This window comes from Sciurus carolinensis, chromosome 13 (genome assembly GCF_902686445.1).
Source record: "Sciurus carolinensis chromosome 13, mSciCar1.2, whole genome shotgun sequence".
NCBI classification, from domain to species: domain Eukaryota; kingdom Metazoa; phylum Chordata; class Mammalia; order Rodentia; family Sciuridae; genus Sciurus; species Sciurus carolinensis.
In genome coordinates this window covers 62,773,511-62,791,038 of record NC_062225.1, presented here as the reverse complement: position 1 = coordinate 62,791,038, position 17,528 = coordinate 62,773,511, and the positions used below count along the sequence as shown (strand labels likewise).

The 17,528-nt window shown below is 37.0% G+C and overlaps 1 protein-coding gene across 5 annotated transcripts in view; it reads right to left on the bottom strand.

Moving 5' to 3' along the window:
• Positions 1-3,604: 3,604 nt before the first annotated feature.
• Cdkl4 (cyclin dependent kinase like 4) overlaps positions 3,605-17,528 on the bottom strand; it is a 51,864-nt gene continuing 37,940 nt past the window's right edge. For 2 of the 5 annotated variants that reach the window (XM_047523592.1, XM_047523591.1), the window contains exons 9-10: positions 14,519-14,653; positions 7,892-9,128 (exon numbers count right to left, since the gene is read on the bottom strand). In XM_047523592.1, the coding sequence (XP_047379548.1) occupies positions 8,973-9,128; positions 14,519-14,653 (291 nt within the window). In that variant the 3' untranslated portion in view covers positions 7,892-8,972. The other 3 variants (XM_047523595.1, XM_047523594.1, XM_047523593.1) reach the window with 3 other exon arrangements.

The window sequence follows — 17,528 nt, the reverse complement described above, 5'->3', positions numbered from 1 at the left end:
GACAAAGGGCCGTTAAAAAATATGGTCAGTATAATTTTATTTCTGTAAAAAATAAACACACATGCACACACAGAAAAAGATTGTTAAAAATATATATGTTTTATCTAAACAGCAACAGTTATTACCTCAAGATAGTGAGGTCACTAGTGACCAGAAAATTTTATTTTGGTTTATCTGCATTTTTCAGATTGCCTACCAAAAAACCCTATATTATTTTTGGAACTAAAAAGCCAATATTATTTTTAACATATTCATCACAGAGAATTTGGGAAGTACAAAAGCAAGCTACAAAACACTATTATAGGATGGTTATATAAAATATTTATCAAGCACTTAACTTTGCTTATCTCTTAAGATAGGAGATTCTGGGGAAATATCTGAAAATTTGTTACAAAGTGTATATTGTTATTATCTCTGCAATATGAACAATTATGCAGATTTAAAAATAAATAAAACCCCTACTTTTAAAAGGGCTGCACAGTATTTAAATATTCCTTCAAATCCTCTTATTTTTGGACATTTAGGTTATTTCTATCTTTTCATTAATATGAACAATGACAATGTTATAATGTATATTTATTCTCAAAACTTTCTTGAGTTCATTATGTTCTATGATAAATCTGAAGAAGGGGGATTTCTAGATCAATTTGTGTATACCAATTTTAAAGCATTTTGCATGAATTTTATTTTATACAAACAAAGAATAATAGATTTAACTTTCTATTTCTTAATAGAAGTCAACATTCCCTTTAGTTTATGGTTTCTAATTTACTCAGAGAATTTCTCATGGGAAAAATGTATTCTCTTTGGAAATCCATCCCAGAGTCTTATTGGAAACCAATTTCTGAACTCCAATGGAAGCTTCTAAATCAGGCCTAATACTCCACGATAGAGAAATGGAGGCAATTGATCAATGTTCTTGATTCATTAAGCTGGTCTGATGGAGCCAATTCACTAGTGATTGTCTAAAGTATAAATTTCAGAATAGAAAAGTCATCATTCTTTGTCTTTATCATCTATTCTATTAAAAATAAATATAGAGGTACATTTTAAAAAATAACAGCTTTATTGAGATTTAATTCACGTACCATAAAATTCACTCTTAAGGTACACAATTCAAAAAAAAAGGCTTCTCTCTTTTTAGTATATTCACCAATTATATAACCACCACTGCTATCTACTTCTGAACATATTCATCATCCTTGCTTTTCAATATTATTTTTCTATTTTATTTTATAATTATTATACGTAAAATTGGCATCAAATCCACTATCAAATAAGGCAATGAGGGGACATAAACAGTTAAATAAGCAAACATGTTTTTTTCCACTTACTTAATCTGTTTTAACATTTCTTTGAGTTTTAAACTTTTTCAAGGTCTTGACTTATTTATAAAATCAAAAAATTTGGCATGATCTCACGAAGGACTCTCTGATTTTCTTTTTTTGTAGGTGCTGGAAGTTGAACCAGGGATTTATGCATGCTAAGTCACAAGCTCTACATGGAAGTATACTCCTAGACCCAGGGATCCCTAATTTCAATTCTCTTTTTATTTAAATTTTTTTGTGGCGTTGAGGGATTGAATCCAGAACCTTGCACATACTAGACAAATAGTGAGTGAACCACTGATCCACACTCCCAGCCCCACATTGTCTTTTATATAGCATTCATATGACCGTTCATATTTCATGATAATTTTAACACCATCACTTTGGTTAGGGTCAAGCCCTGCGTATACAGAAGAAGATGCAGATGACTTCATTTACAAATTGAGATGTTTACAAAAAACACCAAACACTTGAGGCTAGGATGTAGTTTTTTTTTTTTTTTTTTTTTTTTTTTTTTTTTTTTTGTGCTAGGGATTGAACACAGGGCCTTGTGCTTACAAGGCAAGCACTCTACCAATTGAGTTATCTCCCCAGCCCCAGGATGCAGTATTTTTAATTAAGATTACCCTTAGAGGGTTGGAGTTGTGGCTCTGTGGTAGAGCACTTGCCTAGCATGTGTGAGGCACTGGGTTTGGTTCTCAGCACCACATAAAAATAAATGAACAAAATAAAGGTCTGTCAATATCTAAAAATATTTTTTTAAAAAAGATTACCATTACAAAAATCATAAATAACAGGATGGTCAAAAATTAAAAATGCCCCAGAGAAAGGGGTTTGACTTTAGATAGTTAATGCTTACCATGCAATGCTTTACATGCAAATATAAGGGATAAATTTGGTGGAAGTTTTCTGAAAGTTTTAAAGCTAGCTCTATTTTGCTTTCTGCTACCTGTCTGAACCTGAGAATATTCATTCGTAAAATGTGGATACTTTCTCTGTTGTCTGAGAGAGTACAGGAGAGAGTACATAGAATGCATCCCATATATTATCTGGCATTTAATCAGGGCTTCATATCATTTAGTTTATTAGTCTATCAATAACTTACAGGCCATCAGAAAAGAGGTAATGGAACATACATGTTGGGAGGTGTTGGTCATGGAATACAATGTTTCAGTTGGACAAGAGGAAGAAGTTCCAGAGATCTACTGTACAGCATGGTGATTAGAGTTAATAACAAAGTACCAAATCCTTGGAAATTGCTGAGAGTAGATTATAAGTGTTCTCCCCACATGCGCAAAAGATAGTATGTGAGGTAATGCATATGTGAAATAGCTTGATTTTACCATTCCACAATATATATATGTATTTCAAAACAACATAACATATATTTGTTCATCAATTAAAATGGTAATAGTTCATATATGTAAATATATAATACTTGCACAGATTGATGAAATTAAAATGAATTGGAAAAAGTATTTGCCTTCATAATGCATTAATAATTTGTATTTCAACTTGACATCTACTTTATATTTAGCATATTGATTTAAATATTTCTTTCCCTTTTACTGCATAAGGTTTGAGATTTCTATAATTATTTAATGCTTCTTCCTAGCCTTGATTCTGTTAAATTCCCTAAAATATTATACTAAATTGGTCATTCTTGTCTCCTTATGGGTAGAGAAATTTTGAAAATGAAAGAAAGCCAACAATAACATCAGCAACAACAAAAACCACTTTTTTTTTTTTTTTTTTTTTTTTTTTTGAGTTTGTGCAGATAAGGGAACTGGTAGTCAGCAAGTTAAGATAAAAATCCAAAATACTGTAAATAATGTCCTGGAATTTTTTACATACTGAGAGTATGTGGGAAAATCTCCTGGCAATGTCGCTAGATGGAGCCTTCTTGGGATCCTAGCCAAGGATTTACTTTAATCCTTAGGAATTGTGCACTCTGAAAACTGAACTTTCAATTTCACTCATATTTAATAGCTATTCTTTCCACATGTGTGTTTTTGTCAATTTTACTGATCAAAGGGCCCGTTGTGCATTTATTGGGCAAAAACGGCATTCTTTCTCTTCAGAGTGGTGTCCAGATTGCCTGTTTATGGTGTGCCATCCTCTGTGGTAACTAGAGTGCTTACTAAGGTTAAACAAACAACAGCAACAATGAAACAAAAGCCCCGCCCAGGACTGAATAACAGAAAACATTTTACAGCTCTTTGGTTTGCTTAAAAAAAAAAAAAAAAAAAAAAAAGCTGAGCTTTTTCTTGCAAAGTGACCACACCCCCTAGATTTTGCACTTGCCACTATGGAGATAGCTCTCTGCTGCAAACAGGAAGGAGAATGGAGATCTCAGAGTAGATTAGAAAGGTAGAGGATGCAGGACTTGTGCATCTTCCTTGTGAAGCTGGCAAATATGCATCCTATATAGACCTTCTCTGTATCCTTACCTCTCCATTCAGTCTGCAACAAACCTGAGGAAAAGATGGTAGAAAAGGACACAGGAATAGGACAATAGATAATGACAGCTGTTTGTTAATGTCATTTCACACAAAATATCTTAACTGGGAGGATCCTTAAAATCATCTAGCTTGATTATTCCTTATGACTCCTTTATGGGAGGCCAATGAGAAGAGATCATGCCCAACTCTGTGCAGTTAGTAGCAGAATTGGCTCTAAATCCACATGGTGTTGATGGGTTTCTTTGGAACAAGGATGGCCAAGGCTGGCATTGGTAAATTATCAAAAGCAGACAAGGTTTGCTGTAGGCATATTTTCACCTCAATTTCTCATTTTTTGTGGTGCCCCTATTCCCATTTCCCTAAAGAAACACCCTCTGGTGCTATCTACCCTCTGGTCACCTAATAGTTTCACCCACCCCAGTTCACATCTCCATTTTTTTTTTTTTTCTTTACAAAATAAGGGTTTTTGTTTGTTTTGTTTGTACCAGGGATTGAACCTAGGGGTGCTTTACCCCTGAGCTATATCCCCAGCCCTCTTTAATTTTTGAGAGGGTCTCCTTAAATTGCTGAGGCTGGCCTTGAATTTGTCATCCTCTGTCTCAGTCTCCTGAGTTGCAGGGATTACTGGCTTGTGCCACTGTGCCCAGAAAACAAGGCAATTTATTGAAACAAAAGTAAACTGCCTAAGGGAGGGGCAGTGGGCTCACCCAGTGAGGCTAGGAAGTCCACATCTCCATTTTCTCAGCATACTGATGACAAACAGCTCTTGGTTGTTATTTCTTTAAACAAATTCATGTAAATATTCTGACTGGTACTTAAGCTCCTTAATCTTCTTTCTTGGTGGGCTTACTTTGGAACCCAGATGAATTTAAATATTTAAGGCAGAATGCAGAAGGGATTTTTATCTCTTCTAGACCAGTCAGCTAGGAGGCAGGATTATGGCTTTGCTCATTTTCAAGTCACAAAGAACTCAACACAAGGGAAAAGCAAGCTAGGGATTGGCAGGGTCAGGCGCAGAAATCTTCAATTCTAGGTTGGAAGTAGTCTAAACTGTTAATGAGGGAACGCAGCAGAGCTCTCTGTAGGACAGTAGCAGTTGTGGGATACATTTGAAAACTGGATTTGAAAATGGAAAAGAAACTTCCAATAGATCCATTTGAAGCTGATTTATTACTTGGAACTTATAATTTAGAGGGAATATTTGATGAAATTGATTTTTATAAGGTTTTTTTTTTTTCTAAATGGGACTACATTTAAGTATTAAGAGGGTGTATTACATCCAGAGAAATGTTGATCTTTAAAATATATTGTGGGGAGTTATTTGAATTTAATTCAGGATTATTTGCAAATTTAGTTTATATCGGGTAGTTCTGGTATTATACTGGGAGTTCTTATATCAGGCAAGATTAAATACAAGATGAATTCCTCTGATCTGAAAATTGTAGGTCATAGATGGAGGAGATTGAAAAATCCAGAAAGAAACTGGATAACGGAGCAGATCTTTGTCACAGCAGAGAGTGGAGTGATAAGTGTTTGGTAAAGGATGAAAACTAATGACATAGAATTGGGATTCAAATCCAAGAAAAGTGGATGTTGGCAAGAGAGGATGGTACTTAGAGAAGAGGAGAGAAGAACAGTGGAAAGGAGATCTGGAGAGGAAGATTTCTTCAGGACAAGTAATACTCCATGGGTTCCAACCATGATGTGTGACTTTGCCCCAGGACCATGCACTGAGCCAAAATAAACCTTTTCTCTTTATAAGCTGATTTGTCTGAATTATTTATTATAGTGACAGAAAGTTGACTAATACACAAATCACCCAAAACTTAGTGGCTTAAAACAATGACTGGGCAATTATCTATTCTACTTCATGCTGACTAGGGACACTCATTTGGCTATATTGGCTGGTAGCTGCAAAGAGTTGGAAGGTCCAACAGGGACCTTTCTCTCCAGCTGGTGTCTTAGTAATCAGCCTTCGCTCCTTTGCAGCATGGTGGCTGTCTCCCCAGAGAAAGGAAGCAGAAGCTGCCATGCCTTTAAGGGTTCAGCCCAGAAACAGCACAGCATCCACCTCTGCCACAAAGCCACCCTGGATTCAAAGTGAGGAGGGATGAGGAAACTTCATCTCTTGATAAAAGGAGTGGCAAAATGTCATTGCAAAAGGCATGTGGGATGGGAGAAATGGTTGCAGTCATCACTGGAAAAACCTTCTACTGTATTCTTTTAAACATAGAAACCATTAAAAATAATGAAAGCAGATACATTAGTTCAAGAGAAAATAAATGAAGCATATTTGAATAGTGACCTCATTAGTAGTTTTACCAATTGTTTTCCTCTCTTTTTATCACTTGGTCTGAGTCTGGTCTTGAGTCCTTTTCACATTTTAAAACCCATTTTTAAAACTACTGTGAAAGACTGGAAATGAAGGTGCAAGAAAATTTCACATCCCGTAGCTTAAGTATTGTAAAGGGTCAGAGAAATATTTTGATGAATTGAAATAAAAAGAATCGTACAGCCTCAAAGTAAAGTTGTAAAGATATTCCCAGGGATAAGCATTTGGCTAATCAGACTGGAGAACATTTTGTGAGTTTTCCCATTTGCAAAATTCCCAGCCCAAGGCACAAAGAATAGCTTGCATGTCAGCTCTTCAGCTGTTCCAACCAGTAGGAAATAAAATAACAAGTTGTGGAATTTACATATGAAGATGGTAGTTTTTCTCACTTAAGTACAAAGAATTAGACAATAGACTAAGAGTTGACTTGAAGAGAAATTAGGAAACAAACATTTTTAGCTTTTATTAGAATGAGTATAGAACATATTCAGGCTAACATATATAGAGATATACAAGTCATCAAGGTATTCAATCCTATATGTAAGTTGTCTAAATATTTAAATATGCTATTTTCAAAAATAGCATAATTTATGCATATTTAACATAATACAACTAAAACTACTTTGCGGTGAATAGGTTCTAGTAATTTAAATTGCCATTACGCTAATTATCAAATGCTCATTAACCTATAGTTACAATTCCAACTGATTTGCAATATCCCTGCTTCTATACAGTTATGTTCTAAAATCCTAAGTAGACACATGGCATCTTCAAAGTGACAATAATGATATGGTCAATAAGTAGTAGTCACAACAGAAAACTTAAACAATATAAATCATTTATATGCCTGTTGGGTGGGACTACCTACGAGTTTTCAACTTGATTAAATTATAGGTGTAAATAAATTATCGACTCAGCCCAAGTCCCTACTGCTGAATTAAAAATTGTGTACAATTCAGATATATGTATAGCATTCCATTAAGTATTGTCTAAGGAAATTGCTAAAATATTTGCTGAAAATAGAAATTTACTAAACGTTCTTTGCCTGGATGGATATCTTCATATTTCACAGCATATGTGTCATTTCTAACCTAATTGAAGTCAGATTAAAACATCAAAGGATGATCATATATAACCCCACATTTTAAAAGCACACCTATTTTATTTACATTAATTAAAATCTAGTGAAAGCTTCAAAACCCACTTTTGTTTATAAAAGCTACCACATTATATGGTTGTCTATAAATGACTGTTGACTTGATGGAAGTAACAGGGTATAGTGGTGTGAATGTTTATGTGAGTGACAAAAAGCAAGTCAGGGAGAGAGAGAGAGATCTCCTGGCTAGATCGTACACTCCAAAATTTTATCTTGGTATTCTTAATAAAAAATAACCTCTAAAAAGCCTCTTCTAGCAGGAGTCATATCCAGGATACAACACTATTTGCTACAGAGAATCACAGAAGTTTATGCTATAGGACAGCTTAGAAATCATCTACTTTAACTACCCTCTTATTTTATGAATGAGAAAATAAAGTTCCGAAAACTTTACATACTGTCAAGGTTACACAGAGAGTTGCAAGCTACGTCAAGAACGGGGCTGTCCTAATTCCCAAACCCCTGATATATTAGCTCTAACTACCACTTTTTTTTTTTTTTTTTTTTTTTTTTTTTTTTTTTTTTGATACCAGGGATTGAACCCAGGGGTGCTAACCCACTGAGTCACATCCCCAGTCCTATTTTGTATTTTACTTAGAGACAAAATAGGGTCTCACTGAGTTGCTTAGCGCTTTGCTTTTGCTGAGGCTGGCTTTGAACTCTTGATCTTCCTGTCTCAGCCTCCCAAGCCTCTGGGATTACAGGTGTGTGCCACTGTGCCTGGTTCAACTAGCACTTTTAAAGACTTTTAGTCTCCTAGTAAAACAAGAAGCTGTTGAGTTAATAATTTCAATAGAGTACAGACATACACATATCTAAAACTTGTGAGTGGCATTTATCTTCATGTCCCAACTAAATACATAAGAAATATGTGTCTTTACAATTAAACTAATATCTTACTCTAACTCCCCAGTTTTTTAAAAGATATTACTGTTAGTGGAATTTTTGGATCATTCCTCTTCTGGTAGTACATTCTAATTTTAAAAACTTGTGCAGGGGGTGGGGTGGGCAGAATTCTTTGCCACTCAAGTTGTTCCAAAACCAGGATTGGAAATCACTAGTGGTGACAAATAACAAAGAAAGTGCCAACTTCTTGAAAAACTGTAATTCTATGGCAAGTATGCTAAAGAAGCAAAAAACAGCTTCAGAATTAATTTTTTTTCAAAATAACTTATTAATGTCTTCTTGTTTGGGAAATCTGCAGTGACATATCTAACTCAAAAGAAGGGAGATCTGTTTTAATCCTGCATTCTCTATCTGAAAGCTTTATTTTTACTCTTTACCCAATCATTTCCCAATTCCAAGAATTTGAAAGCCTGGGATAACAACTTGTTAGTGATCCAGTCTCCTTAATCTTCAAAGAGTGACCTGCTAAAATGGTTTGGTAGACAGGGCAAGTTAGAATGATTACATTCACATATCCCCAAAACTGAATAATCGACTAAAGACAGAACCACGCACCTCAGCTTCCAGGGCTAAGACAAGTCTAATTAAATGTTCTTTTCTTTCTTTCTTTTTTCTTTTCTTTTTTTTTTTTTTAATGGAGCTCTAAAAGTCAGTAAAAAGTCAGTAAAGTCTGTGTTTTTTTTTTTTTTTTTAAACCAGGAAATGAACCCAGGGGTGCTTAACCACTGAGCTATATCCCAGCCCTTTTTATTTTGAGCCAGGATCTCCCTAAATTGCTGAAGCTGACCTCAAGCTTGTGATCCTCCAGCTTCAGCCTCTTGAGTCACTGGGATTTTAGGCCTGCACCACCTTGACTGGCTCAAAGCCTTTATGGTCAGTAAAGAGCGCTGCAAAAAAGTAGTTTGGAGGCTCCCAGATACACGCGTCATGGAGTCTGAGGAAACCTGCAGAATGAGAAGTTGTCATGCAGAGGTGGCATCCAGAGGGACATTCAGGTGGCATCACTCTCCATGATGGTGCAGGATTGGGACAGCAATAGATTAAAAGGTTTGAAAATTGGCAGAAGATAAGACAAGACCCAGGTAAGCTAGAAACTGTACAATTCTCTAAAGGAAACACATGGTCACAGAATCCAGTGGGCTTCTGGGATGAGCAAGACTGTTTGATGAAGGTAAGTTTTTACAAAAGTCATAACTGAATTTGGGCAACTGTCTTCCATTGGGCTAAAGAAGTACAAAGAAATTTTGTGCAGTTTGGAGGGAGAGATTGGTACTTGAAACAGAAAAGAGCTACAGTTTGAGGACTGTGCTCCAGAGTGATACAGGCTATGCAGCCTGGGCTACTTAGGGATAATCAAACTGGCAAATGTGACCAGATTATTTTTCTTCACAGTAATATAACAATATGACTGTATCAGAACATTTTCTAAGGTTAGATGCTTTCTCTTCTCCCTTCCCCAGGGATACCCAGTGATAGATTGTTCTGAAGGAAAAAGAGACAGAAAGAAGAGAAGAGAAGAGAAGAGAAGAGAAGAGAAGAGAAGAGAGAGAGAGAGAGAGAGAGAGAGAGAGAGAGAGAGAGGATAGTTTGAATTAATTATTTTTTTTAAACAGGATGAAAACATAATGAAATGTATTATATTCCTCAGGCACGGGAATATAGGACTTCTGAATTCTTTTTTATTTTTATTTTTATTTTCTGAATTAATTCTTAATTGAAAGCAAAAATAAGGGAAGACAGTTAGCCTACCAATTCCTACCCAAAACTTCATCATTAGAAGTACATTTGAAAGCAAAATGGATAATGGAGCAACATACTGCCTGCTCATTCTCTCTCTGTATTACATTATAGATGGACATGCATGTTTGGGAGAGGTGGAGCAGATAGGTAGTTTGGTTAAAAAAAAAAAAAAGACAAAAAAAAAAACTATGAAGGCTAAAATGAAAATTGTCAGCAAAGTTGCCTTTTATCTTTTCTTCCCCATTTTCCTTGAACCTGTGATATCATCCTACTTAAAATGCAAGAAACAAATCTGAAGAGGCACATTCTTTGACAACAAAATGAAATAAGAAGCCCCTGACAGCTTATATTTACACTAAAATGTCAATGGCCAAATAAGCTCATGTCAAAGTCCTTCTACCAGGCAAGAAATTATTTTTAGATGCTGTAATTCCTTAGTAAGTGGATGCTTCTATATAACTAAATGAGATTTTCTGGAAGTTTACACTGCCATGTTTATAAGTGCAACAGATCTTCAGAGATGAACATAAGGTGATCTGTTTCCTTAACACTATATGCCTAATTCTTGGAGCCAGATCCAAAGAATTTTTGCAATGTAGTGTATGTGCAAAATTTGACAAAACTTAGGCAAGTGTGCCAGCCTAGGAACAGGGAAGAGTTAATGCAACACTCTTAATTTTTATCGATGGGAACATCACTGTTTTGTGCCTTTTGCCAGACAGTGATAGACAGCCCTGTGCTATTATTTTACACGAGTTCCATATTAGCAAACTAAAAGTTCTTTCAATCATTCTGCTTCATTTTAGATGTCCAAGATAAAGGCATTTACTATAATGCTTCAACACATAAATATGTGTATGCATGTACATATGTGTTGGGGTGTGGGGGATGTATGTCAAGTTCACTTGGGAAAATATTCCAGCTTATTTTCTTTCTTTTCTTTTTTTGGGTAAGAGACAAAATGAAATTAACTGAAAGACAACCTTGCTGTTGTTTTATGCATTTAAAAACCTGACCTGTTTATGATGCCCTCAACAGTTTAGGGCAGTACAAGTTTGTAGAGGCTATGGATGCCAATGTTTGGAACAAAATATTGTCAATGAACCATTCAGATAACACACTCAGGAGGACTGGTTTAGGTACGGAGATGATTTAGTCAGGAAAAAAGAATAGGGCATTATGAGGTACCATTAGAACTAGCAGGCAGTAATTCAAGGGCATTATTGTCAGGAGGATGGTGATTCCTTGTTGTTTGTCCATAATTTGCTATGTTCAGAATGTGTGTGGAATTTTCTCTAGCTAGCTTTAAAAATAGAATTGTCAATGTCTCATGAGGCAGAGGAAATATAGTCTACTCTGGAATCAAGAAATAAACCTAGATAACCTTTCAAGTTTCTCATCCTACACCAATATAAACATGGAATACCAGCTTTGCTCAACAGATATGGTTAAAATGAGAGTGAATTACAATGCAGGAGCATGATGACATTCCTTAAACAACATATAGGCAGGAGATTTGATATCACTTTAAGCTATTATGTGGTCAGATGAAGCAGGATGATAAGTGAAAATCTTTTTCATAAATTGAAGTATAAGTGAACAAATTCTCAATAAAAATTGTCTAGGAGGGACAGCTCTGATGAAATTGAAAATGTCTCCTCCATATGTGCAGTTTCAGGCCTTATAACATTTAAAGAAAATGTTCTAAAAGATAAAGTTGGCATGTAAAAAGCACAGGGAAAGGAATCAGCAATGATCAGAGCAAAACAATTCTAGAAGGCATCTTAATTTTCATATGGCTCATTTGCATTTGAAACACTGAGAATTCCTATCTCGCTTGTACAAAAATATGTACATATTAAATTACTTTGCACTTGAAAGAACATTTTCCTAAATGTTTGGAAGGTGATCAAATTTTAACTGGAGGACTTGTTTTCTTCCATCAGGTGTGGGGGAGATGTGGCTTCCTGGTATGAGAGGCAACAGTTGATTCTAATAGCAGAACAAGACAAAAATAAGAAAGTAAATTGAAAACAATTCCTATAGGTACAGTTTGAGTTAAAGGTGGTAAAAACAAAAAGGATACGTATGGTTCAAAGATGTCAAAAGCATCGATTTTAAAATTATGCTTGGTTACCTTTCCAAAAATGGCAATCCTCTGATACTTGAAAATTAGGTTCTATTAGTTATTCTAGGATTTTCATGGATGCACTATTATTTTATTCCAATAAACTTATTTCTGAGTACCTAGTCAATGTTTAAAAGACAGCTCTCCACCAGATATGAAACAATAATTCCAGGGGTCAATATTCCCCACATCTCACATTTTAAAAATCTAGGATATTGGTTGAACAGCACGGGCTACAAACCTCTTTACAATCACCTTGAGACACTATTTACTCTTAAGGAAATTGCTGATCATTCACTCAGAGATCTAGAAAACAGGATCTAGATAGAAATTTGAATTCATAAATGTAAACACACTGAATGAAAAAGTCTTTCTGTAATTTTTAGTTTCTTTTTTGATATAGTAATTTCTAGGAATGTCCTCAGAAAGAAAACCAGAACCTGAAAGGCATCCTTGTTCACCTCTTGGCCTTGCTCTCTGGGAACTTCCCAGGCAGAGGGCCGAGGAGTGAGGTCTTGTGGTGGGTGTTATAAGGGGCCCACCGTGTGAGGGTGGAGAGTGGATAAGCCGCAATTCACTAAGGGCACAGAACACAATGTAATCTTTTAAATGGGGTTATCTAGTACACGCTGCCTTTGTGTTCCTTTTCCTTCTGTTGTCCCTGAGTCTTTGGAAGGCCTTCTGCAAAGTTTCTGCTTGGCATCGGTTGGACTCAAACTGTGAAGGAAAGGGCAGCATGGCTGTGCACCAGAGCCTTAAAGGGAAAGCAGCATCTCAAGCCTTCAGCCCCTCAAGGCCAGTGTGATGACAATTCCTCAGGAAGAAAATCAAATGCAGGCTGGGGGTCACAGGCACGGTGGGCTGTAACACTGTTGTTCCTCCCAGGTCAGGGGTGCAGAATAGGTGTTTTTAAGGGAGTAATAATCTTTTTTTCACACAATTTACACTGTATTTCAGATTGCTGCCTAAGACTTATTTAAACAGACTCCAATTTTTTTTTTTTTTTTTTGGTTATTTAAGTATAATATGCACTGGGCTTGATCTGCACACGATTTAATAGTGAAAGGGAAATGGTCCATGAAATAAAAAGGTAGATACCCAGATATTCTACATACACAGAATTTAACATTTCATTTTACTGATTAGTTTGATTTTTTTTTTTCTCCCAACAAACTTTTGTTTTAACTACTAAGAGATCAGGGGGTGAAAAAAGACTATCTTTTCCTTTATGGAAGACATGCTAATGAGAGAATAAATGACCAAAAATTAGATCAAGATAGAAGATGGAAGATGAAGCAAGTGCAAAATGTGATAATGATCAGTCTCTGATAAACTGAAAATTATCATCTTAGTTTGTGAATAAACTATACATATTTTTTTTAGTAGTATTTTTTTTTTGTACCAGGGGTTGAACCCTGGGGTGCTTAACCACTGAGCCACAACCCCAGCCCTTTTTTAATATTTTATTTAGAGACAGGGTCTCACTGAGTTGCTAAGTGCCTCACTAAGTTGCTGAGGCTGGCTTTGAACTCATGATTCTCTTGCCTCAGCCTCCCAAGCCGCTGGGATTACAGGCGTGTGCCACTGCGCCCGGCTGTGAGTCGCTTTTATTAAATACCTTCCATGTGTCAGATATTGTTTTAGGTGTTGGGTTTATGAAGTTAGCAAAAAAAAGAAAACTTCTAACCAAAAGAAACCTACTTCCATGAAGTTTCTGTTTTAACTTCAAAGTTTTCTGAAACCAAGTGAAGGACAGTCAGCTATTAAGCTGCAAAATTGTTAGTCATAATAGTCACCATTTTGATTTGCAATATTGGCCCGTTTTAAGATAGGATTTGATTCCCAGATGTCTAGTTTCAACCCTTTGTTTCTGACAGAGCTTGGTTTTGAGAAAAGCCGAGAAAAGGCAGACATAGCTACTTTCATGGGTGAAAGATGGAACGGTCAAATTTCTTTTATTGTGTGTCTGGAGGCAACAGAAAGGGAATCGAATTCTTTGTAATGGTAGCAAAACTCAGTCCTGAGGTAATCAGGGTTTCAAATTGACTTGTATTTTGTGTACACGATCTGGCAGGATGTCCATATAGCAAAAGAGTTGTGTAATTATTAGATCTGAGTGCAAGCTGGCACAGTGGTGTGTACCCATAGTCCCAATTACTTGGAAGGCTGAGGCAGGAGGATCACTTGAGCCCAGGAGAAGGAGACCAGCCTAGGCAACATAGTGAGAGCCTGCCTCAAAGAGAGAAAAAAAAAAAAAAATCAAAGTGTACTTGGAATAAGATTTCACAGCAATCTGAAGATTTTCATAGTTTTAGATTTTATTACATCAATCACCAATATTTATTAAGATAAACAAAGGCAACTTAACCAGAACAGGAAAAGGTGTTGGTGTCTACCTCGTCTCACTTTGAAAGGTAGAAAAAATGGAATCATTTTTAGAGCACATTAACTTTTGAATGGAGGTACCTGCTGACGCCTTCTGTTTCTTCCCTCATTACGTGCTTTTCTTTTCATTTGATCCTCTTGAAAAGAATCAAAATAGGAGCTCTCCAGGAGTTGGGCACAGGTTAACCTGTCGTCTGGATTCATTTTCAAACACCCCTTTGGAAAAACAGAAAAGCAAAGCGAATATTAGAGGGGCTTATTTTGTTACTGCACCCCAAAACCCTGAATGATAACTTGATAGAATAAACATTAGTTTAGAAAACCAAGTGTGTTTATTACATTTGAACTGGTGAATGGAGTTGCTCTTTGGCCTGGTGCAGGGCACACAACTGTAATTCTAGCTACTTGTGAGGCCGAGGCAGCAGAATCACAAGTTCAAGGCCAACCTGGGAAACTCAGTGAAACACTGTCTTGAAATAAAAATAAAGAGAGCTGGAGATGTATCTCAGTGGTAAAAGTGCCCAAGGCTTCGATCCCCAGTACCAAAAACAAAACAAATAAACAACAACAAAAAAATAGAGTTGCTCTTTTTTTTGCTGCTTCAGGGCAGAATGTATGGACACTCAGTGTCTCTGGGAGAGGCCACATATAGAAGACATGTTCCCACCAGTGACAAACCTTTCATCACCAGTGAAAGCAAACAGCAGAAGTCTTTAGAGCGTTGGACTAGCAACATCAGCACGGTCCCAGGAACTGGTTAGAATTGTAAATTCTTGAGTCCTACTTGCTGTAGCAAAAGTGCTGGAGCTGGGGCCCAGGAACCTACACTTAACTAGCCCTCTAGGTAACTCTGATGCCATATGCTAGAGTCTGAGAACCACTGGTATAAAGTGGCTGAGGAAGTGTGAACCTTAGTAATGAGAAAGAACCCAAAACACGGAGAAATGAAATGTATTTTCCTACCAGAGGAACTAGGTATTATGACACTGCCTATTCAAGGCTGTCAGGAGGCTGGGGAGATAGCTCAGCTGGTAGAGTGCTTGCCTCGCAAGCACAAGGCCCTGAGTTCGATCCCCAGTACCACAAAAAAAAAAAAAAAAAAAAAAAAAAAAAGGCTGTCAGGAGCCTCTAGGTCTGCCCTGAGAGCAGGGAGCACTGTGACAACAGAGGGGCCACTGGCAGTCCTGACATGAAGAGGTTTTCTCTGAGAAGCCCGGATATTCTTTGGCTGTCCTGTCATTGTCTGCTTTCCTAACCCCAACTGACCTCAGATCTCTGATCCCTCTGAAGGCTACAGGTCTCTAATCACTGTCACCTGCCCCTTGGAACAGTATCTGATTAGGCTTGTTCTTCAAGAAGTGACCTTGCTCAGCATAAACGGACTTACCTGTCCCTCTACGACTAGGACTTGCTCCAGGCAGGTCACCCCTAAGTCATGATCCACGCATATATTCATTCTAGCTGCTATGGGGAGGTGTCTTCTCAAATCCTAACACTGCCAGGCTATAACCAGACAGAAAGACTATTTTGAATACAAACTATGGTAGTCTCTATTTCTTCATCACTTTCAACTTCTGATTCCATCATTCCATACAAGTGGCTTTTGTTATTAATATCCATGACCTCTATATTTCTATATCCTTATTTTTTTAAAAATATTTTTTGTTGTAGATGGACATAATACCTTTGTTTATTTTGTTTTATGTGGTGCTGAGGATTGAACCCAGTGCCTCACATATGCTAGGCAAGCACTCTACCACTGAGCCACAACCCCAGCCCTTCTATATTCTTGTATCTAATAGTTATTTTGAGTTCTGATCTCAATAGTATTAGAAAATATGGACCAGGTCCTTCTCCTTCCTCCACCCCGTTGGTATTGGGTATCAAACCCAGGGTGCTTAACCACTGAGCATGTCTCCAGTCCTTTTTGTTTTTTATTTTGAGATGGTTGCACTAAATTGCTGAGTTTGGCTTTGAACTTGTGATCCTCCTGCCTTAGTTTCCAGAACTGCTGGGATCACAGGCATGTGCCATGGTGCCCAGCTCAGGTGCTTCTTGAAACTCTCTCTTTGGCTTCACTTTTACCTCCTTTTCCTTCCTCCTATCTTCTGATCACTCTCTTCAAACTAGCCTTTGCTAGTGTACGATCTGAGGTTAGTGAAATTCTTCCCGACTTGGTAATAGCTTCCTCACTTTCTCATCTTTCTTAGTTTCTACTGATCTCATTAATGCCCATGACTTCAGTTATCAAGGTTTACCAGAGTTTTCCACATCTATAATTCTATTCCAGACCTGTCCTCTGAACTCCAGAGCCACATATGCAACTGCCATTTGATATTTCTTCTTAGTCTTGAGGGCACTATTACTGGTTGAATTGTGTCCCCCACAAAAGATATGTTGAATTTCTAACTTGCAGTATCTCAAAATGTGACCTTGAAGACATATTTAGTTTAGATGAGGTCATAATTAGTAGGTAGACCTCCAATCCGGTTATGATTGGTATCCTTATAAGAAAAGGAAAGACAACATAGAGACAGACACACAGAGAATGCACTTCTGTGCAATGACAGAGGTGGAGATAGCAGTTATACCATCACAAGCTAAGGAATGCCCAGGGCTCCCAGAAGCTGCAAGAAGCCATGAAGGATCCTTGCCAAGAGTCTTTAAAAAGAGCATGGACCTGCCAACAGCTGGGAATCAGAGTCAGGCACCTCATCCTTGCCATTCTCTTCTACCTTACTCCCCATGTATAAGTCATAATTAAGTCTTTCAAATATATCTTGAATTCATTTGCATTCTTATATGGGCTTTCAATCTATTGAAATCTAATCCATTCCATCACTAAATAGCTATGAGCTTTTATTTCAAAGAGCATTTTCTGATTCTAAAAGAAGCTTGAACTGGAACAATGTCCTGCTTGATTAATTTTGGAAGCACTGATTTTGACTGGGTGGGAGCTGGGACTTCTAAGTCCTTGTCTGACTGCATTAATAACAGCCTGTACATCAAGAGGATGATGAGGGGCTGAGGTTGTGGCTCAGTGGTGAAGCACTTGCCTGGCATGTGTGAGGCACTGGGTTCGATTCTCAGC